General features: G+C 42.4%; 2 protein-coding genes and 1 non-coding gene across 4 annotated transcripts in view; 2 read left to right on the forward strand and 1 right to left on the reverse strand.

The window, feature by feature from the left end:
* PARG (poly(ADP-ribose) glycohydrolase) overlaps positions 1-4,440 on the reverse strand; it is a 72,664-nt gene extending 68,224 nt beyond the window's left edge. Inside the window, exons 1-2 of one of the 2 annotated variants that reach the window (XM_075422994.1) lie at positions 4,202-4,440; positions 1,339-1,405 (exon numbers count right to left, since the gene is read on the reverse strand). In XM_075422994.1, the coding sequence (XP_075279109.1) occupies positions 1,339-1,405; positions 4,202-4,370 (236 nt within the window). In that variant the 5' untranslated portion in view covers positions 4,371-4,440. The remainder of the gene's footprint in view (positions 1-1,338; positions 1,406-4,201) is intronic. The other variant, XM_075422995.1, reaches the window with a different exon arrangement.
* Positions 4,441-4,686: 246 nt separating this feature from the next.
* LOC104338466 (mitochondrial import inner membrane translocase subunit Tim23) lies at positions 4,687-21,591 on the forward strand. The gene is made up of 7 exons (XM_075423005.1): positions 4,687-4,833; positions 5,116-5,174; positions 6,926-7,019; positions 7,246-7,330; positions 9,662-9,720; positions 12,018-12,128; positions 21,088-21,591. The coding sequence occupies exons 1-7, from the start codon at positions 4,737-4,739 to the stop codon at positions 21,201-21,203; spliced, it is 621 nt and encodes a 206-aa protein (XP_075279120.1). The 5' UTR covers positions 4,687-4,736; the 3' UTR covers positions 21,204-21,591.
* LOC142361815 (small nucleolar RNA SNORA74) lies at positions 8,842-9,044 on the forward strand. The gene has a single exon (XR_012764433.1). It is a non-coding gene; the product is annotated as a small nucleolar RNA SNORA74 (small nucleolar RNA).
* Positions 21,592-23,161: the final 1,570 nt, after the last annotated feature.

A 23,161-nucleotide genomic window follows, 5' to 3' on the forward strand; every position in this document is an offset into this window, starting at 1 on the left:
ATTTGAAAACAAAAAGACTTTAGAGCGCCTCATGTCATGATAATTTCACTCCCCATCTATGCATTTGTTCCTGCACTGAACATTTTTATCAACAAAAATGAAGGTTATGTTGTTGCTGCAATCTCAATAAGTGACTTTTAAAAAGGTATTGACAACATCTGTTATCAGCTTAAGATAAGTCAAATCTAACACCAACACAGTGTTCAAATAAATTAAAATTGTGATGTTAACTACCACAAAAAGGCACACGAAGTGCTTACAAGACTAACTTGCTGCTTAAAACTGACTAGACTGTAATCTGTCAGCAAGGCTGGAAGAAGGCACATAAAAGCAATATTCTAAAAGGAATCTTAATAACAAAAATTCATGTACTCCTTAAGCATCCTCTTAACATTTTTGCTTCGCTGCAACCTGTAAGCCTGTAATTGAGCCCTGTGTACTTCTGTATTAATCATTATCACAAGTTTTCCTAGCTATTTTAGCACTGCTATGGATTTCAATTTCTATCTGTTATCAAACATCAATGAAAAATAAACCAGCACCTTTACAATTGCAATTACAGGAAAATATTTTTTGATATTCCTCTGGACCAGATAGTTAAACTCAGGAGTTTAATTTTAATGCTGCCTTGCAAACATTGCCCCTGACAGACTACATTAACAGAAAATATCAAACTTCATTGGCACCATTCAGCAGCAAAACTTTTAGAACATCTTTCACAAAATAACCTGAATGTACAATTGAGCACCTGTAAACTCTGGTCCAAATTAAATCAGGTTGTACTTGCTTTAACTACAATCACAGTCCAATGAGATGAACCAAAACAGACTTCTGTTGTAAATTATCAACAGAGCTGTGAGTTGAACGCAGCACCATCAGCCAAAATCTGTAGCTGTTATTGCCCTATGTTAAACAAAAATAAAAGCAGAGCTGTTGACTCGGGACATAGTCTGGTATTACAGCTAACTTGACCTAGGGGTTGGCTGCCACTGGAAGCAGCAGTCCCACTTTGCCTTCCCTTGCTGCAGGTTCCCACCTCTTTCTTTGCAGGAGCAGCAATATTTATCCACCTCAACAGTGAGGTGCTTCAGGCAGCCAAGTCAGCAAAAAAGGTTGGTTTTGGGAGGTGAGAGGGGAGGGGTAGAGGACTAGTCAGCTTTTTGTAGTGAACACCTGTCAGTCGGTTATACTCAAAGAGGATGCATCAGGGTAAGGAAAGGAGCAGAAATGGGCTTGCCTTTTCTTCAGTAGCCAGCCCTACTGGCAACCTGCACTTTCAGCTGCCCACAAGCCCACCCAAAGAACACAACCTTTGAATTGGTATGCTGTACATTTTACCTTTTGGACTCTGTTGTCTTGGGTCCTTTATTCTCCAACCAAGTGGTAATTGTCCGTTGTTTACAAACTGAAAAAACACAGTTCACTATGTTATTACATGAAACATGATAAAACTGCAACATAATTGCATATGAATAAGAAAACTTGTACTGGATGAAGATAAAAACACTTCAATTAAGTCCTGATTATCATCTCGACTATAGGAAGCATCCAGACACACTATTAAAACTACATGTGATGCAACATTTAATTTCTATCAGTCAGCAGCTGTAGCTTCTGTAATAACCAGTGTAAATGCCACGCTTGGTATGCGGTGGGGTTTTTTTCATCCTTTTTTTTTTTTTAATACAACTAAAAACACAGAGTGAATCTCTAGATTTAAAAAAAAAAAAAGAAGTGCAGCTTTAACTTTCCAACACTCGTTATCACCTTTAATCACCACCACCACAGAGCCCTGAAAGACTTCTGCTGAATCTTGGAATGAAGCAGCAACTGACATAACTTCAAACAAACAAACAAAAAACTAACAACTAGGCATCTTGGAAGACCCAAGAACCTAATTTGTATGTAGCATACCACAAAACATGAGGCTTAACATAAAGATTAGACACATTAGAAGTGACAAGTGCTGAGAAAAGAATTTTTTTATTTTCCCTTCCATCCATACACAATTTGTAAAGCCTATCAATGCGTACTCCCCGAAGCAGCAACAAAACGTGAAGGATGCAGTTTTTTCACATTTACTATCAACAACACAGCTCCAGTGAATGTGATCGGTTCTTCTCTGTGATGTGGCAGTTCAGACAAGCTTTCAACAGAACAGCAGCACACGAATTCATTATGCAGAGACTTGGCGGGGGGGGGGGGGGGGGGGGGGGGGGGGGGGGGGGGGAAGAATACAGAGAAAAAACTCAAAGCAGCTATTTCACAACTGGAAAGTAATCTTCATTAGTATATGAAGGGGTTTCTAGTTTTGTTGTTGTTATTTAAAGGTAATTCTGAAAATTTGGCAACTGGCTTCTGTTCCCTTTCCTTCCACTTGCCAGGAGAAGTTATCTACCTGCCACTGCTGACTGTGCAAGGTGTTTATGCTTTCAATGGGGTAAGTAAAATCTGCAGTTTGCCTATTGCCAACAGTAGCTTTGCAGAACTTAAAAACCAGTACAGCACATCTGGCTATTCTGATTAACAGTTGCTACTGAACTACTCAGCATTTTACTGAAAATGGAGGTTGTGTAACTTGTAGCATAGATAGCTTAGGCCACAGGTAACATAAGAGACATTGTTTCATGAACGCTTCCCCTAACATCCAGGCCTTGAACACTTTCCTACAGCTGGTTATCAATATCCTCATCAAAAGTACAGAATTTCTAGAATAGAAAAAAGTAATCCTCAGAAAATATTTAAACCATTTTAAGTTCTTAGGAAACAGCACAAGCAATAGTGCAAAATTGCCACCATGTGACTAGGTCACCAGGGAGTAATGCCAAGCTGCATGTAGATTAAAAGCACAAGGATACTTGTGCCATACCCAGCCATTCAACTTTTTGACAGATGCACAGCTTCACCCCACTCGGGTCAAAATAACAGTTTGATGAATTTTATGAACTAGAAAATTTTTATTTCTAAAGATTCACTAAAACCCAAATATATTAGTCATTCTATTTACCAAATTTCACTGTCTTACATTTGAAATGTTAACCCAAATTGCCTACAGGAAAGGAGAAAGAAGCAGCCAGAAAAAAAACCTGAAGAGACATGTTAAAACACAACATGAATTAACTTCTCCAAAGGCAAGTGGAGAGGTACAAAACTTGCATCGAGGAAGGAATACTTATTCATGGGCACAATACACAGAAATGACAGCAGCAGCACAGAACAGAATCACAGAATCATGGAATGTTCGGGGTTGGAAGGGACCTCTGTGGGTCATCTAGTCCAACCTCCCTGAAGTGGCTTTGGTCTCAACTTCCACGTCTGACTGGCCACTTAAACCCTATAACCAGGATAACATACACAATTTTTCTTTAATACTACTAACGTCTCTTTTTGCTACAGATAAGGCGATAAAAACGTATGAGGCAACAAAAAGACAACATATGCTTCCATTCAGCGTAAACAATAATAACAGGCTTTGGTGTAATTATTTTTAAAGTGGTCTCTAAATTCCTATTCAAGATTCCCCAAACCATCCCCCAAAACCAAACCATTCATCAGAATCTGCTACCGAGGAAAACTACTGAATTTTTAAAGGATTCTTATTTGCCACTCTACAGGAGCGCATACATATAACTTCAAACTATTATCCACCCATAGTTGCCTCTCAGTTAGTGGTTATCGAGGTTTAACTTCTCAGCTGACGCCCACAGCAAATCTGTTTGGGCTTTCTTCCTTCCCCACATTCCACTCCTGAAATCGGTACTTTAATGTGCATCAAAATTTTATTTTGACAGCATCAGCTCCAAATCAAAACAACCCCGGGAAGCCAGGGGGGAACCGTTTCCAGGCAGCTCCGTGGTACAGCAGCAGGGTCACCCCGCGGGCCAGCAGCGCCCCAGGCCCGCGGCCACACACCCGCGCGGGCTCCCATTGCCACCCTCCGCTCTGTCGCGACAGCCCGGCGCAGCACCCCGCTCCTCCGGCAGCGTTCGTCCCCTCACGCACGGCACACGCTGCCTCCGGCGGCTCGCACCCCGCTCCCACGGCCGCGTTGACCCTGGAAGTTTATGAAGAATCAGGCCCAAAGGCACCGTCCCCGCTCCCGCAGCCTCCCCAGGGAAGCGACGCGCCCTGCCCCGGGAAGCGAATTTCGGGACGATTCAAGCGCGGCGCGGGACAGGCCGCAGCCGTGGCCGGCACAAACCTTTGTTCCCCACGGCGGTGGCGGGGCTGCCGCCGCCGGAGCTGCCGCCCCCGGGCCTCTCCTGGCGGGGACCGAGCGGCGGCCTCTCTCCCTGGGAGCCGCCGCCGGGGCTGGCGGTGCTCGGCCGGGCTCTCTTCCGAGGGGGGTCCCGCCCGCAGCCCGCGCTCATCCTCGGCGGGCCCGCCTCACCCGCGCCGGCCCCAAGCGCCAGCCGCCCCCCGGGGACGGCGCGACGATGAGGCGGCAGCGGCGGCGCTGCCCCTCCGCATCCTCCGGCCCGCGGCGCCGGGCTGGTCCCGCCGGCCGCCCCCTCGGCGGGAGGAGCGGCGGGGCCGAGGCCGAGCCGCCTCCAGCGAGGGCGAGCGGGGGCCGCCGCGGCTCAGCGGCAAAATGGCGCCCCGCCCGCCTCACCCCGCTCACCATGGCGACGGCGGGCGCGCGGGCCGGAAAGCGGCGCTGGCGCGCTTTACGGCGGGGCGCTTCACGGCGGCGCGCGGAGCGTGGCGGCTGCGGCGGGCGCGGGCCCGACGGCGCCATGGAGGGCGGCGGCAACTCCAAGGGCACGGGCCTCGGCGGGCTCTTCGGCGCCGGCGGGGCCGGGTACTCGCACGCCGACCTGGCTGGGGTGCCGCGTGAGTACTGGGGCGCAGGGGCCACCGGCGGGGCTGGGCGGGCCGGTACCCGCTTCCTGTCAGGAAATCAACATGGCGCGGCCTGGGCAAAGGCCTCTGGAGAACGACGGGGGTGTGGGGGGGGAGGCGGCCGGTGCCGCGTTTTAATCAATTGGACAAATTAACGGCAGAATTGCTACTGCTCCCCCGCGCGAGGCCCGCCCCCTTCTTTTAACCTGCTGGGTGTGAGACTGTTGCTAGGGAAACTGGTGTTAAAGCGTGCGATTTTCCTTTTCCTTTCAGTGACTGGAATGAATCCCTTGTCCCCGTACTTAAACTTGGACCCCAGGTATCTAGTACAGGTGAGAAGGCGGCTTGGTTTTGTTGCGTTGAACTCGATTCTGTCGGTTTTATGGTCATATGTGAAGACCTAAAAAATCCTGCAGTGCTGTGCAGCGTGTACTGAAGTCTTTAGGAGTCTATCTTGGAGCTTTCCTGTCCCCACCAAAACAAGTCAAGCTTCTCAAAGTAGTGTTATTTAGGAGCCTGTTTATCTGAGAGCTTTCCTGTCTTCTCAAAACAGCAAGGATCTACTTCAGTTTAATTACAATCACTCTAGTAAGCGGAAATTTTACATTTACAGATATCAGACATAATTATTTTAAAACACAAGAACTTAAATTATTAGCCTTTAAAATTGGTTTGTCTGTGAAAGCGTGCGTGGAGGGGTGAGGGTCTCCTGTACCATCCATTTGCTTTCAGAATGCAGAGAGAAAGTCACCCTTATTGTTGAGAATCTTACATTTTGATCCTGGCCTTCCCATCATGACGGATGCTACAGTGGTACTCATGACTTTAAAACCCACTTTCCTTGTTAGTCCATTAATGCAGTCACAACCAAATGTGTTTTCTGCAATGCTTTTGTTACCTTCAGCAGGTATCCGTTGTAAAATAGCATGCCAGCCTTTGTCACAGACCTTGAGGCTGGGCTTCCTAGGTTGTTGCCGTTATAAAAATGTAGAGGTTCTATACAGACAGTGAGTGCTTCGTCTTAATTTTATAGACAATCGTGAAAACTGTAAGAAACTGCTAACTACCGTACACACTGAATTTCTCCAAATATCTAGTTACAGGGAAGATAGAAACCATGCCATAGGTTCATTTTATTGATAAAGTAGTCACAATTTTTTTTCTTCATTGCCATCCTCATTTACTGCCATGTGTGGGCTAAGAAAACCCCTTAGAATGCAATTACTTGAGCTTGCAGTTGTTGAGGTTGTATGTAGCAGTTAAATGGGGTTGAATAATACTATGACTAGAAAGCACAGAAGCATAAAAAAGAGAACTTACTGCTTTAGCACCATATCAACAGATGTGCTTCTTGTCAATGTCTCATATTTGGCCCACTTTATCTTTTACCAGCCCATTTCTCTAGCTTTTTAGACCAATCTGATTTACGAGAACACAAGCCTGTCCCTGTGTGAGAAAGGTACACAAGTAAAAAACCACCAACCTCACATATTTCCTGCCTGATCATCACTAGTTTTGAATGTATTCCTTGCTTTTTTCATGTCTTCAAAATAGGTCACGTATTTCGGTGCAAGGAAATACTTCTTCAGTACAAAGGCAGTTTTTCTTTAGTGTCAGAATAGTGGGAAACCTGAGTGCATTACTGCATCAGTGTAGGTTGCTCAGTGGGGACACAGTGCTGCATAATCAGACAACAGGAAGGTTTTTAGAGGGCGGTGAGCCTTATATTGCTTGCTGCAAGATGTAATTAGTAATTGAGCAAGTGGTAATTTAAAAAAAATTAAACAAGCCACACAATATGAGTTCCTTGGCTGATGTGATTTATAAAAATTTAGGACAGCTAGGAAAAAAAAAAAGTTCTCAGTTTATCTTGTTCAGGTCTTTTTTCATTCTTATTAAAGTATACGCGTAGTATATTCCATCTCTGTGCCAGCGTGGACAACTGTTTTCCAGAAACACTGGTTGTGCCTGTTTTTTCTTAGTTCATTTTATGGAGTAAAGAAAAAAAATTTAATATGGCCTGCATTTTGAAGAAGGTACACTTGGAACATACAAAGTGTGTGTTTGTTTTTTTTCCCCCCAGGATACAGATGAGTTTATCTTGCCCACAGGAGCCAACAAAACTCGAGGCAGATTTGAGCTGGCCTTTTTTACCATTGGGGGATGTTGTATGACAGGTAGGTGGTTGCAGTTTTCACTATTCCCAGCGGTCCAGGTGACACCTATGTACCACAGTAATTGCCAAGATTATCAATGTCTTGTTCTGCAATCCAGTCTTACATAAACAGCTATTTGACTTCAGTCTATACATTCAAGTCTGGTCTCAGTATTTGCTTCTATTACTGTTCTTTTTGTTCCATTTTCTTCTTCTTAAAAAGTAATAACCGATATTATGCTAACTAGGGGCAGCATTTGGCGCACTGAATGGTTTGCGACTTGGCTTGAAGGAGACACAGAATATGGCGTGGTCAAAACCTAGAAATGTACAGTAAGTGTTTCATCTCAAAACCAGTACACCTTGGTGACAGAGTTGTTTCTTCCAGCTTGTACAAGATTAGATCTGAATATACTGCAAAAATAAATCTTTTTGTGGTTTTAGTGAAGGCAAATGAGAGGGTTTGCCTTCATCAAGCTGTGAAATATTTTTAGTTATACTGATGTTCAGTTCAAGCATTTTGCTTTTTATTTAGAGGCAATTGGTATGTCCTCTGACTTACCTTAAAAATTAGAGAATAAATTACTGCTTTAATATTTACTAGAAAACTACTCCAAAGTCAAAACAGTGTTTTGATACATGGGAGTATTCCCAGAAGAAGCACAGCTTGGTTTGAACTGTTTTTTGCTGTGACTTACCTGAGCACCAGTTCTCTCTTCTTTCCCAAACTTTCCAAAACCAAGAAAAGGTTAAAATGCAGAAGCTGGGCCTGCCTGGATTTGCGTTAGGGATGACATAGGTGCATGCTGCTGAGCAAGTGTTATGTGGTGGAGGTTGTTCTGGGTTACAGCATCCACATACACCCATGGCATTCCCATGTTTTCATCTTACCTGATTGTGTCAAAGAATGCAGTAAAGACTGGAAAACGCTTTTTTTTTTCCTGCAGTATGCTGCTCCTTCTAGAATTACTGGTAGTTTAGACATAACTGTAAAAGAACTTAAGTGCCTGTGAAGGAGACTTAGGAAAACAGAGGAATGAAATAGCTCTCCCGGAATATTTTAGGAAAAGGAGATTTTAGCAGAGGAATTTAGTATTTCCTAGTACAGTTTATACTGGCTCTGCTCCTGCTAAAAAGTTGGTTCTGTATTCTTCATCCGCTTCTTTACCATCTCTAGAATTAAAGATAGAACTAAAGTATTCCCCACTGTAATTATGACTCTTCCATGGTGTTGTAGATGAGCAGAATTGTATTTCATATGTTTGGAATGAGCTGAGTCAGACAAAAACATGTTGTTCAGCTCAAAGTTTGGTGGACCAAGCCCAGCAGGTGGCAGTCGGGGCACACGCTGCTGTTAGTCCTTGTCCTGCAAGGGAAAAGGCCTGGTGAAGGTCACCACCTTGAAACTGCATTAATTTCCATGGTTTCCTAATCAGATGCAGGGAAGAGAGGTGCCTAGCTAGATTACCTTCAAATTTGTCCTTAATGTAGACAGATATTTTTCTGTAAATTTGAATTTTGCTGGTAATTCCATTAGATATTTCACAGTATGTCATGGTTATTAAAATTATGAATTTTCTCATCAATTCAGAATTAATGTAATGTTAACAAAGTGGGGATGGGAGTTGTAATTAGGGGGAGATCGTCAATACCCTAGCCTCTCAGAATTTTTTTCTCTTGTTTAAAAATGAAGTTTTCCATGTTGTTTAGTTCATTGCCTAACCGTATTTGATAATGGCCTGTGTCTCATAATGAAAATTATAAAAATGGAATAAAAGTGGAAAATGAACTCAAAATAGAAGGAACAATGTCTGGCACTCATTGCTGTAAATAATAAACTACGTTCCAGTGCTAGTCAGCTGTCCGGAGCAGTACTGTGCCTGCGATAGTGTTACACTGCTGGGAGATAAAGATCAGTCATTTCTTCTGGCTGCTGTTGTCACCGTTCTGGAGACAGCCAATGCCAAAAAGAAGTGGCATTGTGCTTCCCTGAGAGCGCACTAAAGATTTGCTTTCCCTCTTTAGTGCTAGTCTGGAAGCATACATACGGAAATACTCAGGGTACTTTTTACCTTTTGTTGGGTGCTAAGTTTGACAAATGGAAGTGCAGAAGATTGCCTCTTTTCTTCCTGACTTGCTTTGGTTCAGACTTGCTGTTAATACCCACCCCATTTGTTCAGGCGTCACCATGCTCCCTGACACATGGTCCCTGTATTGCTTGGACCTTCTGGAAGAGCACTCTTTGGAACTTTCTTTCGAGCTCTTTTACCCAATTAGGTGAGCAGAAGTGTATCAGTCATTCTCAGTAGCTATGTGTATTCACTGTGTTGGGAACATTTACCAACTAGGGTTAGAAAGTCCTTTGAAGGGAAGAGGTTGGATTCTTGGTAAGGTACGAGTTTGACTTTAAAAGAGAGGAAGATTTTCTGAAGACTTGACAGGACTAAATATTTGCCTTCAGAATTGCATGTGCAACTATTTGTAGTATGCCTGGTAGAGGAAGTTATGTGTTAGCAAGCTGTGTGCTTTTCCTTACTGTTTTGTTTTGAAGGGCTTTTGGTTCATTAAATGTATAATGTAAACACAGTACGCCTACTGTCATAAACACTATGCCAATGTAAACAGAGAGCTAAAGTTTTTAATACCTTTTTAACTCCTTTATAGAATTCTAAATATGGTGACAAGGCAAGGAGCGTTGTGGGCTAACACTCTGGGATCTCTGGGTAAGTAAACTCATTATTTTGCAAGAAAAACAGTTTAAAGATATAACTGTTTGCTGGGGAAGTGTATTCTCTAAATTTTCATTATGAAATCCATCAGGAAAAACTGCATTTTTTTTTTCTTTGGGACATGAGGGCATTTCAGTAGGCATTGAAAAGGGAATTAAAGGCTAAAATAGGATTGGAAGCATAAGTAGCCAAAAGGCTGTAATTGCACCACAAAATTTTTAGTATTTTACAAACGAGAACTCTAGCTGTGGAAGAACAGGAATAACTGAAAATTATAGGTAATGCTTACTTGTTAATAAATTTCAGTTAATTCACCATTTATAATTGAGTACTTCTGAAATAACATGAATAACCTAAGAAGAGACTCAGTGGTCATGTGAGCAACTGCCTGATGTCTGTTTCCAGTTAAAGAGTCAACAAAATGTTTATCTGTAGAAGAAATGTGATAGTGACTACAAAGATTTATCCTTTTATTATGGTAGCTTAGATAGAAAAATCCTGTATGATACCACCCGCACTTATTGCTGCACTAAGTGGTAATGGACAAGAAATTAGCAATATTTAAAATGGAGATTATGTCATGTAATAACCTAGTCTACATATACATGTATTTTGAAAAATGCATCAAAGCATAGGCTAAGTTGCTTTTATTGTGTTTTGTTTGAGTCTTATTTCTAAAGAGTAGATTAGCTTGCTATTTAACTTGGACGTCAGCTTTCGAGGCATAATATAGAGGCCATAGTTAGAGATTGGATTCTGAACTGCGGTGAGAATGGCACTTTTCATAAGAGATGAATATTGCCTAGCAAGTTTTATGATGGAATGATTTGGTTTGTTTCTTATTTTCTATTCCAAATCTAACTGAAACATCTGAAAACCGAGATGCAGGCACACTGCAGTTCAAGGTTCCAGGTTAAGTGACACATTAACATGTTTTTTCAGCTGTGTTTGAAGAAAGATTACTCAAGAAAATGTTTGTGCATTCCAGTAATAAATTTTTGTTTTTCTCGTAAAATGTGGCCTCCCAAGTCACAGAGTTAAGCAGAACTTGATGTTTTGGGATTTGGTATAGCTCTGCCATGTCCTAGCTATCAGAGGAGAAGTTCCTTTCAAGGAGCTGAAGTATTTTTGCTTCTTCTTGCACTTGCGCAGCATTTTTGTACTTCAGAGATTCTTTTTGTTACTTCTGACAATTTTTGTCATTATGCTTCTGAAAAGAGGTAGCAACATCTGTGTTAAACTGCTACAAAAAAAGTTGTTGAATTCAGCTCTTCCTTCCTCCCGTTGTTAATGCTACATGCTACAAAGACAAGGTAAAATACCATTGCCTACACCAAATGGAGAAGGATGCTACGGTTCAACTCATTGACATAAATATGGTTGGTTGTGAAAGATTTACATGCTTTTTAGCAGAAGTAAAGATTTCAGATTCTTGGAGGACAGGGGATGAATTGTGGTGGCATGGCGTCTTCATCACTTTACAGTGATGACATACTCTACTGTTCTTTGTCAGCATGAAATCTGATTATACCATGAGGGGTGAAGATGAGGGTACCTTCTCCCTTCAAAACGCGTATATTACATATGCAGCCATACTAGAAGTCCATGCGTTTCTCTTTCTGATCCTTTCTAGGACAGTCCCCAGAGTTCTCCTGCAGCAAAAAGCCCTTTGGAGACAAAGTTTTCCTATGCAGGCAGAGGTGAAGCAGCTGTAAATGTCAAATCCCACGCAATCTAATAGTCATTTGTAAGGGAGATATAGCCCATTGTACTCCCCAGCCCTCAATAACATGATCCAAATGTTGCATTTAACTTGCATTTCAATTTGGTCACACATGGGCAACAATTTTTTCTGCTATCTAGAAAGTGTTGTTTAGTTTCATGCCATCCACAGATGACAGTATAAAGCCTACCAAGACAAAGTTAAACCCTCAACAGTGTTTAAACAAATTTGAACTAGCGAAATGGTCTTAGACTTCGGTCAGTGCTTTCTATCACATATTTATCGTGTCTTGAGACAGTACTAGATGTCATGAAGAATGCTATTTTATAACCAAACTATAGCTAGAGAAGGAAAAATTTTCTTTAAAATAGAAATAGGTCTGGGAAAAAACCCACCAAAGGTATGGTTTGGCAGAGGATTCCCGCCCCCCCCCAAGTTTAAGTGAACAGAAAAATCTGTGCTTCAGAAGCATAGTCTAAATAGTTACACCAAGCCTGGATTCTAAGCCTTATGTGTCAGAGAATGGGAATTTTAATTTGAATTTTTTAAATATGTTTTTCTTCCCCAGCTCTACTTTACAGTGCGTTTGGAGTCATCATTGAAAAAACACGAGGTGCAGAAGATGACCTGAACACCATAGCTGCTGGAACCTTGACAGGAATGCTGTACAAAAGCACTGGTAGGGTGGCAAAATGTTTCTAGTTTTCCTCTTGTGCTTTATCCTAGTTATGAGGATTGTCATTACTTTAACTAAACATTATCCTGCTTTGGAAATTGGCAGTGTAAAAATGATACACTAGAAACATAGAACTAGAATGTGGTTTCTCTGCAGCTCCAGGTACTATCACATGAATCACTTGTCAGAATTTTTATCTTGATGCAGTCAAGCTGTGTTCTGTGTATTCCTCCCCTTGCCCATCCCCTTTCCCTTTTGAAGGGAGTTCCCATTTGCCTGCATCCACTCATGGACTTGAGAAACTATTGGTTTTATTCCTGCAGAAAAGCACAGCTAAAAGTGAGCTGGGTGTGTATTTTATACAATCTAACTATAAATCTGAGTAAACGTTTGAGTGTTTATTCAGTGTATGACAGACACAATTTAGCTCTCATGATTATTGTTAGTCCTGTGGAAGTTGGAAAGAATCCAATTTCATTCAGCTGGAATTTTTTTAATGCAAGTTTTCCTTAAGTAGTTTTAGCTGTGTGAGAAACAGTGTGTGGGTTAGGGGGTCTCAGTTGTCTGCTAGATGCCATGCAGTTAAGTGTCTTTTCTCAGCTAAGTGAAACGATTTTTTTAATGGCAAAAAAGAAGCTTAAATTGATGCTGGCTACTGCTGATGTTAAGCAACAACAACTAGAAATACTAAGATGAGATTACCTTCTCCAAGCATAAATGAAACAGTGGTATTCATCCAGTACAATCCTAAATAGAGTGTAAGGCAAAATTACTTTCCAAATAAGGGCTAATAAAAAATACTCTCAAGAAAGTGAAAATCAGGAATTCAAATTTAACATAGATCCTTTTTTTTTCTTTGTTTTGTGGTTGTTTGTTTGTTTTTTTGATAAACCAGTTTTACAAATCCACATCACTAAAGTATGAAGAAATAAGTGACTATATTTATGAAGTTATTACCTAGCTTTTTGTGAAACTGTTGCCTTGTGGTAGGACTGTAGTCTTTGCACAGTGGACAAAACCAACAAACAATGTTATTTGAGAACAGCATGGATTTAAGGTTAGTTTGCTGATGCATACTGAATTGTTTGCAGAAGAGAGGGTCCGAGCTTCATCAGCAAAACACCTATTAACACATATTCCAAGCTCAGTAATTGGAGGGATCATCTTTTTTAGAGGACTGCTGTGTACCACAGATTGGCATTACCGCAGGAAAGAAGTATGAGTTTTGAGTACCTCGATAAAGGTTTGGGTAGATGATTCACCTGTATTTTACTGAGGAGAAAATTCAAGGATTAACCTGTGTACTTTTGCGTATCAAACTGAGCCTCAGCATCTTGGAAGTGTTCTTGAAGGTCAGCATTACATATGGGGCAAACCAGTTTGAGACGTCTTATTTCTCTGTTGGTCTAGACTAATTGAAACCAGAAATAATGGGCTTGAGCAGCCTTCATAAATAATAGCTTGTGTACTTAACCTTGCAAGAGCACATAGCTCTCTTGTAATCGACTACTTATTTGGGATTTCGTGAGTGATGTGCTAGATGGCTGACAACAGCTGGATAGGGTAGCAATATAGAAGTCTAACATTTTCTGCAGGAAGTTACCATTAAGAAGGAGAACTGCCATCCGGCGCTCCAGCAGGCGCTTCCCCCTTACCTTGCAGAAGTACAGAGCTGGCATTAGGTGTAATCTCTTTTTTTGGCACATTGCAGCCATGGCTAACTGCTCCAGTCACATGCACGGTCATCTGACACTACAAAAAATTTTCTTACCAGAGCACAGCAGGGCTTTTGTTTTGTAACAGAAGATCTACTGAGCTAGTAGTACCACTGATAAAGGTGACTGTAGTGAATAAGTCTGTGTTCATTAGAGTATTCTATTTCAAGTGTGTTGTGCATATGAACTGTAGTGTACAGAAACTCAAATACATTTTTCACCATATGCAGAAAATTTGAGTAGACTTCAGAGGTCAAGGATTGGTTCTGAAAGTGCAAAAGATGATACTCATATTTGAAGAATTTAATTCCAATATTATTTTTCTTTTTTTCTTTCACGCTCTGACCCCCTTGCTGCTTCTTCCATGCTTCATCTCCTGTCACTTTATGCCAGAGTGCCCTTCCTAATTCTGTATGGTAAAGCTTCCCTCTTAGTTATGCCTTTACTCAGCTTCAATATATATTTATCTAAAAATATCTTGAATATTTAAACCATATGCAAATGATCATTTCACATGTGTGATGTCTATTGTAATTGTTCCCTGCGTTACACAGAATGCCATGTTTTGTTGGCATTAAAAAAAGGAAAATTTGAAAGCTATCAGGGACATTTCTGTTATAAATCCCCATATTTTAGTGTCGGATGAAAACTCCTCCAAGCACACCATTTCAAATCAAGGTTGTTCTGCGATCCACAAAGGGTGGATACAGAGTTGGAGGCAGTGCTGTTCAAACACTCAGATTTCATACTTCTGTTATTCCTGTTTTGTGAAGAGATCAGGAATGTATTTAAGAAGAAACTGTATAAAGTATGGCAGATTTTTTTATGATGACTTTCTGGTTCATGTTTAAACATAACATTGATGGAGGAATCACATCAGCAACCCTGCTGCGCTGAAAAATATTCTTGGGTACGCTACAAAACCTAGACTGAATTTCTGAAACAAATGATTAAGGCTTTGCTAAGAGGGATGAGCAGACAGGGGAAAAAAACCAAACAAACAGTGGGAAGACTTTTTGAAGGCAAGAGTTGTTGCTCTAAACTGGTCCCAGTAGTCAAAATTGTCCTCGTAGAGGTGTTAATCATTACCCAAATGCCAGCAGTCAAACAAAGGCTTTCCAAATACACATGTTCTAAAGCCATTAGATTGTGAACGGTTTTGTGGAAGGCTCCTTAACACACAGCTTGTGTGCGAGAACTTTAAAGAGTCTGCAGGCGAGGACTGTGGAAGTTCAGCCCTCCTCTGTTTGCTGGAGGTGCTGTTAGTCACTGAAAGTTCCCCTTTGCAAGTGACTAAAGCAGTGAAGTCCCCAAGAGTTCTGGTGGTCCTCCTTAGAGCGAGTCAGATACTGCTAACTTGGCATTACAAACCACCTGTTAGCTGGACTCCATCTCGGTAAACAGATGCTGAATTGAGTTTGAAAGTAAAACTAATTTGAGGAGCATTGAAACGGCACACTAGCTGATCCCTTTGACCAAAATGAGCTCTGGTTTTCCCACTTGTTTGGAATGAAATTTAATACTAAGATTACTTACAAGATTTTATCCCAAATGTTGCAATGCAAGTACGGTATTAACTTGTTACACTAGACTTGCAACTTCATGAAAGCTGGGTTTTTAGCTCGCGGCTTAAACTGAGTGTTCTGGGTAGAAGTTGAACGACAGATGAAAGAAAACCCTTTGTATTCCTTTGCCAGTGGCATATGTAGTAGAAAAGTTGTTGCAACTTAGTCCTGTTTGAGTTTTGCTAAAAGGGAGTCTGATGTCCTAAGTCCATGAGGATGGCTTTTCCATTTAGTAAGATACTATTTTTATTCTTGAACTTCAAGCAAAGGCAGAAATTAAGATCTGTCATGCCAAGTTTTTTCCGATAAATGTTACTAAGCACAAATGCTAATATACCTTAAAACAGACAAGTATTTAGCCCTCTTGCATACATTTTCAACCTCGTTTCTAAATCAAGCCTCTTCAGTTTGTTTTCTCAATTGTATTAGTCTCTGAAAATAGCCACAATCAAAAAAGATGATTGTCACTGTGCATCATGTCACTGTTATTCCCTCCCACCATGAAAGTGCATGTGATTCCAGTCATCATGTCACAAATGTACAGCTGGCAGAGGATCTTGCACTCCTCCTCAAGCACGCAGGATTGATCACTTAGGAAGAAAAAATACCGAGCTAGGTGGGACTTTGGTCTGACCCAGTGTGACAGCCATTAATTTCTCATTGAAGTTTCTGGTAGAGACTTCAGTAAGCAAAAAAGTTAAATAACCTTTACCTCTTATCTCAGGGTTACACAGGTTGTAGATGTTCTTTTTATTAGATATTCCCTCCCGCGCCCCTTGAGCAGGGACAATAAGTAAAGTGATGCTTTGGACAAACTAAATTATTTTGTTTACTGTACTTCTGTGCAGTAGGAACCCGATACTAGATAGAGCATCTCATGCCTTTTGCACAATAGATGTTACATAACTTGGTATAAAAGAAGAGAGGAAGGGAATTGCATGCTAGCAATAACTGAAGGGAGTAGTTGTTATTTTAAGACCTCAGAACGCAAGCCTGATAAGTCAATACATTATGAGTTTATTAAGAAGGGCTAAATGTTTTATTGCTTAGCTGTAAAGTCTGGCCAGAGCTAAAGATCAGTTTTGTGACACTCAGTAGGTAGGAGTTCAGAGCAGCTGTGTTAGCCAGCTACTTCTTGACCTATAAAAGTCTCTTCCCTTTGGGCTCAATCCATTTTCCTTTGGGCCAGATGGGTTTTTTCTTGTTTGTGTTTGATGGGGTAGGGGGAAAGAGGAGCTTTTTTTGCAGACTGCTGCAGGCATGGCTCTGGGAGAGCGTGTTTTTCTGCATTATTTGGAGAAAAGCAAGTAAAGGATTTGCTTCTGAACTTTGAAGTTCAGGGCTGTCATGCATTTTAGAAATTAAGAACCTCTTAAAATCTTTTAGCATAAGAAGTCTATAGGACTATTAATCAAATGGTGTTTAGTCAAAGGATTTTGTTTCGGATCTGAAATAAGGAAGAGGTGCGGGCAAGGTAGGTATAAGCAGGCACTCAGGTAATAGCTTGTTGAGGCTTTTGTTGCTACTTGAGGGCTAATGTCTAAGAATATGCATGGCCACTGAGAGCAGCGCTGCCCAGCTCTGCTAAGCAGAAACAGTGAGCTAAGTTCTCAGGGCTGCAGGGATTTGCAGGCTTGTTGCTGCCAGTTACAGTAGCTGAAGCAGTCTCCTGTCAGTCAGGTGCTGCTGCTTGCCCTCAGTGAGAAAATAGGGAATTTTAATAATGTTTGCAAAGTAATTTCAACAGCTTTATTACTTCTAAAGTTATGAATTAAACTGTAAATTCTTACTGTTTTTCAAATTTAGTCTTCACACCACAGTAACTACGGGAAATTTTCCCTATTTCAAGCTTTGTTGTTTCTGTATTTTAACCACATCATTGTCTTAGCTGCAGGAGTATGAAATGGGAATGTGCGTTTCTGAAATGTATCTTGCTTCCAAAAAGAAGTTTCAGTTTCCTTAGTAATTTCTGTACCCACAGTCTTTGTCCACGCTTACAAGATTTCACAAAATGACTCCCATGGAGCAGCAGGAGGAAACTGTTCAAATTTTCTACTGACAGAACCACCCACAGATGTTCAAACAAGTTTCTGCCTGATGGTTCAGCAAGTCTGGTTAGCTGCCACTGTGCTTGAATCTGGAGCAAAACTGAGGTTGCCTTGTACATTTGAAAAGTCAATCCCTTCAAAACATTTAAAGTATTTTTGTTCCTGGAAGCCCTAAAGGAAGAGAAACTGTTTACATTCTGAATATCTGAGAGGGAGATTGCAAGACAGAAAACTAATAACTTAACTATGACATTTCTTCTGTTTGGCATAAATACATGGGCCTGGGTTTTCAGTTAAGGTGTTTCTAGTGTTTGCTGTTGGCTGGTTCTTGCTTTAAACATCCCAGGAGCTATCCCAGGATAGTGGAGTAACACATTCTGAAAATAGACAGTAGGGTCCTAAATGGAAGATGTTGCCCTCATGTTATGCGATACAGATAATGGTTTTACTTACTACACAAGTAAAATTCAGTGTTAGGAGTGGATTGTGCCATGAAGAAATGCAAAGCTATGCTATTGGAATGCTGTGTCATTGCGCAGCATGCTCTGAAACCTATTTTAAAATGCATAGAAGGAGGACAATACTCTATGGTGAAAGGGTGCAGCAGCTAAAGACACAGAACTAAATTCTTATTTAGAGACCATCAAATGTGTCTTTGGAAACCCATAGCATTTCCCAACTATTGTGCAAGTTGCCCAATCTCAAAATACCTGCTTTCAGAAACGTCTGTCAGCTGGAACTTTAAGTTATCTTACTCAGACATGCAAGATTAGAGGCTTATGACCATGTTTCTAGCAGGGTTTGTCAAGGCAGGCTTGGTATCAGAGGCTTGCAGAGGGTGATTGCAGAGAAGGGGTGGGAACATGTTCTATCATGCAAACACAGCTGGGATGGGAGTGGAGAATTTCTTTTTTTGAACAAAGTAATCTTCTTAGAGTGCTTGACGTTTCCTGCCCAGCAACTGGGCTGCATTGTGCAGTGCATTACTGTTTGAAGTCTGCCACAGGCCTGGAGGTATTTACTCAGATGCAAATCTAACCAGTTAGGGAAAGAAGGTTTGTTTTCCTTTTTTTGTAATTACTGTGGATAGTTCAGAAACCAGGTGCAACTGCTACAGAAAAAGTTACTGGTAAAGTTTTGTAGCAGAGGCATAGGTAACCTGGTAAGAAATATTTCTTACATGTTTTCCTCTTGAATTTTTTTCTAACTCACTCAGTAACGCACCTATACCAACTGCACAAGTTCAGTTCCTGCTTGTGAAACAGACTTCCATTGAAACACCTTCTTCAGCAGAGTCCAAGGGGCCCCAAGCTATTTGCAAGACCCTCAGACTGCTTTAGGCCCCATGGATGGCACTTTGTAAGTGGATTCAGAGCTGCCATCCTCACCTGGCTGACCTCAACACATGAAAATGATAACATTTTTTGTGTTAGGAGCGGTCTGTCCTAGCAGCGCTGTGTCCGAGTCTGCGTGGATGCTAGAAAATGGCTCAGCTTTCCAAATGAAACAAGTTACCTTTCTTGTACAATCCTGACTTCACAGAATCGGGAACCAGGCTTGATCAGCCTTCAACCTACCTTTCTTCCGTAGGAGAACAGGAGTTTAAGGGGAAAGGAGAATAACTGAGCCTGGGGACTGAGGGAAGAGTCTGCGGGAGTAGCCACAGTTCTGTACTGCATTGCATTCTGTGAGGACGGCGCATGTGTCGTGCATTTCCCTGTACACCCGAATGGTTAGGAGCCCTCTGGGGGTTTCTTCTGGGAGCAATTGCTTCCCGGTACGAACAGCACAAAATCAGGCTCTAATGTTCTATTCGTTTTCCCCCACAGTAATGAGGGGTTAGTATTTCTACAGATTCTCAAATATTTGTTTTGCACAAAGTGTCCTTTACATTGCAGCTGTGGCTCTTTGCCAGGAGCTGCTTGCACATGGTTAGTTCTGTGTACCCAGCTGCAGCCCCTGCATGTAAAAAGCTTTTTGTGCAACAAATTCAGGATGAACTATCAAAAATAGAAGTCTACATTTGCATTCCTAAATCCTGGTTTAGGCACAGCGGTGCATAAAGAGTATGGCTTTCCTTAGAGCTATTGAGTTCTCAACAGTTGGGACAGTGAACTAAGTTAGGCTTATATCCCAAAAAGCTCTCAAATTATCACAGCTAGTCTGGCAATGAAATTTCTAGAAACCTTGGCTAGACACGATCTCTGGTACAGAGTCCAACTTCTGCACTTTCTTGGTTTCATTACGTGCCTGGGTACCATGAGCAGGTTTAACAACCGGAATGAAGTCCATTTAACCTTGCACACAGGTAATGCGGTCTCAGTCTGGCTGACGCCAACAGCTTCTTGACCCACTACAAGCCTAAATGCAGTTCTGTGAGGCAACTTTATGACCCATAATAAAAAAAAGAAAGAAAAAAATCCACCAGTTACTGAGATGCATTTCTTTTCAAGTTTGAGGAACCTGAATTCCACTGCCAGTTTTTCCAGTAAAGCAGGCAGGTTTTATCTAGCTGTAAGCAGAAACTGGCCTTGTTCTGTACACTGTACACATTATCTAACTTGCTTCAGTTGGGATTGATAAACATTGCAGAATCAAACTCAGTGAGGTTTTCCTAGTGTTGAGGGTCATACTCTCAGGTGTTTCTGTGCATTTGTAGTGCATTCTAGGAGCTTTACCAAGGCACTGTCTGCTGCTGAGGAACAGCAACATTCTGCTGGTTAGTAAAAGCAACACAAGTCTACTTCTGCCCTTGCACACCACAACCCTCGCATGGGTGGAATGGAGTTGGGATGCCACCTGAGTCCCAGCTCCAGCCACGTGTGCTGGCTGCCGGCAGTAGCCAGACTTGCCCTGTATTTTTACCTTCACAACTTGCAGAAGCTGAAAGTCTTGAGTGAGCAGTAAAAAAGATTTTTTTAATTGTCTGTGTGACTCAATTTTTGCCATTGTAGGGCGATAATTTTGAAGATTAATAGTAGTAAGAATAATGAAAGTTGTTCAACATATGCCCTAGTAAATTCTTGCCAGTTGATACCTTTCATTTAGGTTTTTTTTTTTTTTCCAAAAAATTCCAAACACAAAAGCTGTGCAAAGTTCTGCATAGTGGCCCTTGTGAACCTCAGGCACCCAAGGTTACATCCACATCAGCTGCTACTGCGTTCACTTGTTTCCCTCCTACCCTTTCTCCTTCCCCCCAAACCGAGTTACTGTAACTGATGAACATCATTGTTCCTCATCTGAAATCCTAACTGGGGGAGTTCTGAAAGCAGGAAGAGATCGTATCTGTCTGTAAAGACCTGTGTTGAGAACAGATGGGATAAAGTAGGACTTTGGAAAAGCCAGCTGTGCTTCAAGTGTTCTGCTGGGGTTCAGTGGGGCAGTAGTGCTGACAAGGTTGAGGGGAAGTCACACCAGCAGAACTGGTGTCAGGATCAGGAATGGCCTTTCCTGAGCCTGGCAGCAGGTTTGAGGGGAGGGTAGAGTTAGCACAGGGAGCCTTTCTGGAAAGTTATTCACAAAAGAAAAACTCTGTTTTATTAAGACATGTCTGGATTTGAACAGCTTCTTGGAAGTTGCTGTAGCTGACCGTTTCCTCGGATGTAACTTTAATGGGTTTTAATCTGTTTTTCAGGTGGAGTGCGCGGGATAGCACGAGGTGGCATTGCAGGTCTGACGCTCACTGGCCTCTACGCTCTCTATAACAACTGGGAGCACATGAAGGGCTCCCTAGCCCGGCAGTCCCTCTGAGCAGGGCAGCCCGCGCTGGACGGAGGACACGCTTGCACAGTCACCAATCAAAGCAACTGTGAGATCTGTCTGGTGCCCCTTCCTCTTTTATTTACAGTTAGTGAAACTGAAGGGAGCTGTGTTGGGAGGACCCTCTTGACACCAGGTAGCTGGACTGGCCCTTCCCTTCCCGCCAGCCAGTCGCTGGAGAGGCAGCAATATTTGTTGGACCCGCAAGCGAGGAGAGCGGCCACCGCAACAGAGCCTCCCCGACACGCTCACCAGCTAGCCCTGGGCCAGAGCTACAAGGCATGCTCACGTCCCGTAGCTGTACCTGCTGCGCTGCCAGGCTCATTCAGTCGCGTGTGCTACCACGCTAGCGCTGCATAATAAAGTCTGTGTCCGTAGAGCTGTTCGCTGCAGTCCTTCAACGTGCATCACCCAGGCAGCCAGCGCGAGCCCAGCGTAGCGGCCAGCACAGGGCAAGGCGCATTACGCTGGCAGCGCAGGGCAAGCTGCACAAAGGGACTTCGCCATTAATTAAAAGGGTGGTACTTGCACAACGCCGTTTCTATGCTTTGCTGTTCCTGCTACTGATAAGGCAAGAGTATGCTGCATCCAGTGAGCCTCGTTCACCGTTCGGAGGGACCAGTGGGATAAAACGCTGTGAGAGTTGGTGGGTGAGGGGAAGTGAACCAACAGGCTGATGGTCTCCTGATGCGAGGTGATGGCGAGGCATGCCAGGGCCTGACTCCGCTCCCTGATCTGCTCTAATAAATAAGGAACTGGTTGTTTCTGGATGAGGCACAGTTGCTGTTGTGGAACAGCTGCCATTAAATTAGCAGAACACTTGGGTGCTACAGGATCTCAGAACTTGTTTGACCAACAGTTAGAAACCAGGCAGTGTAAACACTCTCGTTGCCTATTACGGGATTTTTAATTAGTGACAAGCTTTGCCCCCAAGTAACATGTAGGTTATTGGCAGAATCAAGAGATGTGATGAACTCACACCTTCTCCAGGGTTAAAATTAAGCCATTTACCACGTATTGTTTGCAGATAAATTAAACAGTAAGTTGTGAATTAGTTCAATAATCAGAGTTATTGTGTAACAGTTCATTCCTCTAGTTATTAAATAGAATCTGTAGACAGTTCTCAGACAGCATGAGGGCAGGGCAAAGGAAAAACGATAAACTTACTTCTCGGTAGACAAGGTAATGCAGAACAGGAGTTTACTTGAATTCTCCCTCTGAAACAGCTCTTTATGTTGTACTCGAGAAAACAGAAACAAGAACAGCAGTAGAGGAAAGATAGTAGCTCTTGCCTTCTTCTGAGAAGAAATTCAGCTTTGTTGAGAAGCCTGTTTATAATGAGGGGACCTCTGAGACTAGCTTTTTATAGAGCAAGTGCTAACGAGCCTTCACAGTTGAACTCAATTAGCTTTGCTTGGATACCAGGTCAAAGTAGATGCTTAACTAGATCTAACACAAAGGAAAGAAAACAGGTCTTTCCTCACCCACTTTGTAAATGCTGTTTCTTGTTAAGCTTTATGTTCCTTTATCTTTTACGGCCTCAAGTTGCGTCAGGAGAGGTTCAGATTGGATATTAGGAAGAATTTCTTTACTGAAAGAGTGGTCAGGCATTGGAACAGGCTGCCCAGGGAAGTGGTGGAGTCCCCATCCCTGGAGGTGTTAAAAAGTCGTGTAGATGTGGCACTTCGGGACATGGTTTAGCAGGCATGGTGGTGTGGGGTTGATGGTTGGACTTCATGCCCTTAGAGGTCTTTTCCAACCTTAATGATTCAATGATTCTATGATCTTTAGTGGGCTGCTTGTTACTGTTGTGTCAGAGCGGACCTTCTGGCACACATTGTTTGGAGGGCCATGCCACCAAAGAAACTGTCCTACTCACAGGCTGCAGAAGGGTGACATAGGCACCAGCTGCGCAGTGCTGTTGGGTGGGACACCAGGAAACACTGTGT

Source organism: Opisthocomus hoazin, chromosome 6 (assembly GCF_030867145.1).
Source record: "Opisthocomus hoazin isolate bOpiHoa1 chromosome 6, bOpiHoa1.hap1, whole genome shotgun sequence".
Classification (NCBI taxonomy): Eukaryota; Metazoa; Chordata; class Aves; order Opisthocomiformes; family Opisthocomidae; genus Opisthocomus; species Opisthocomus hoazin.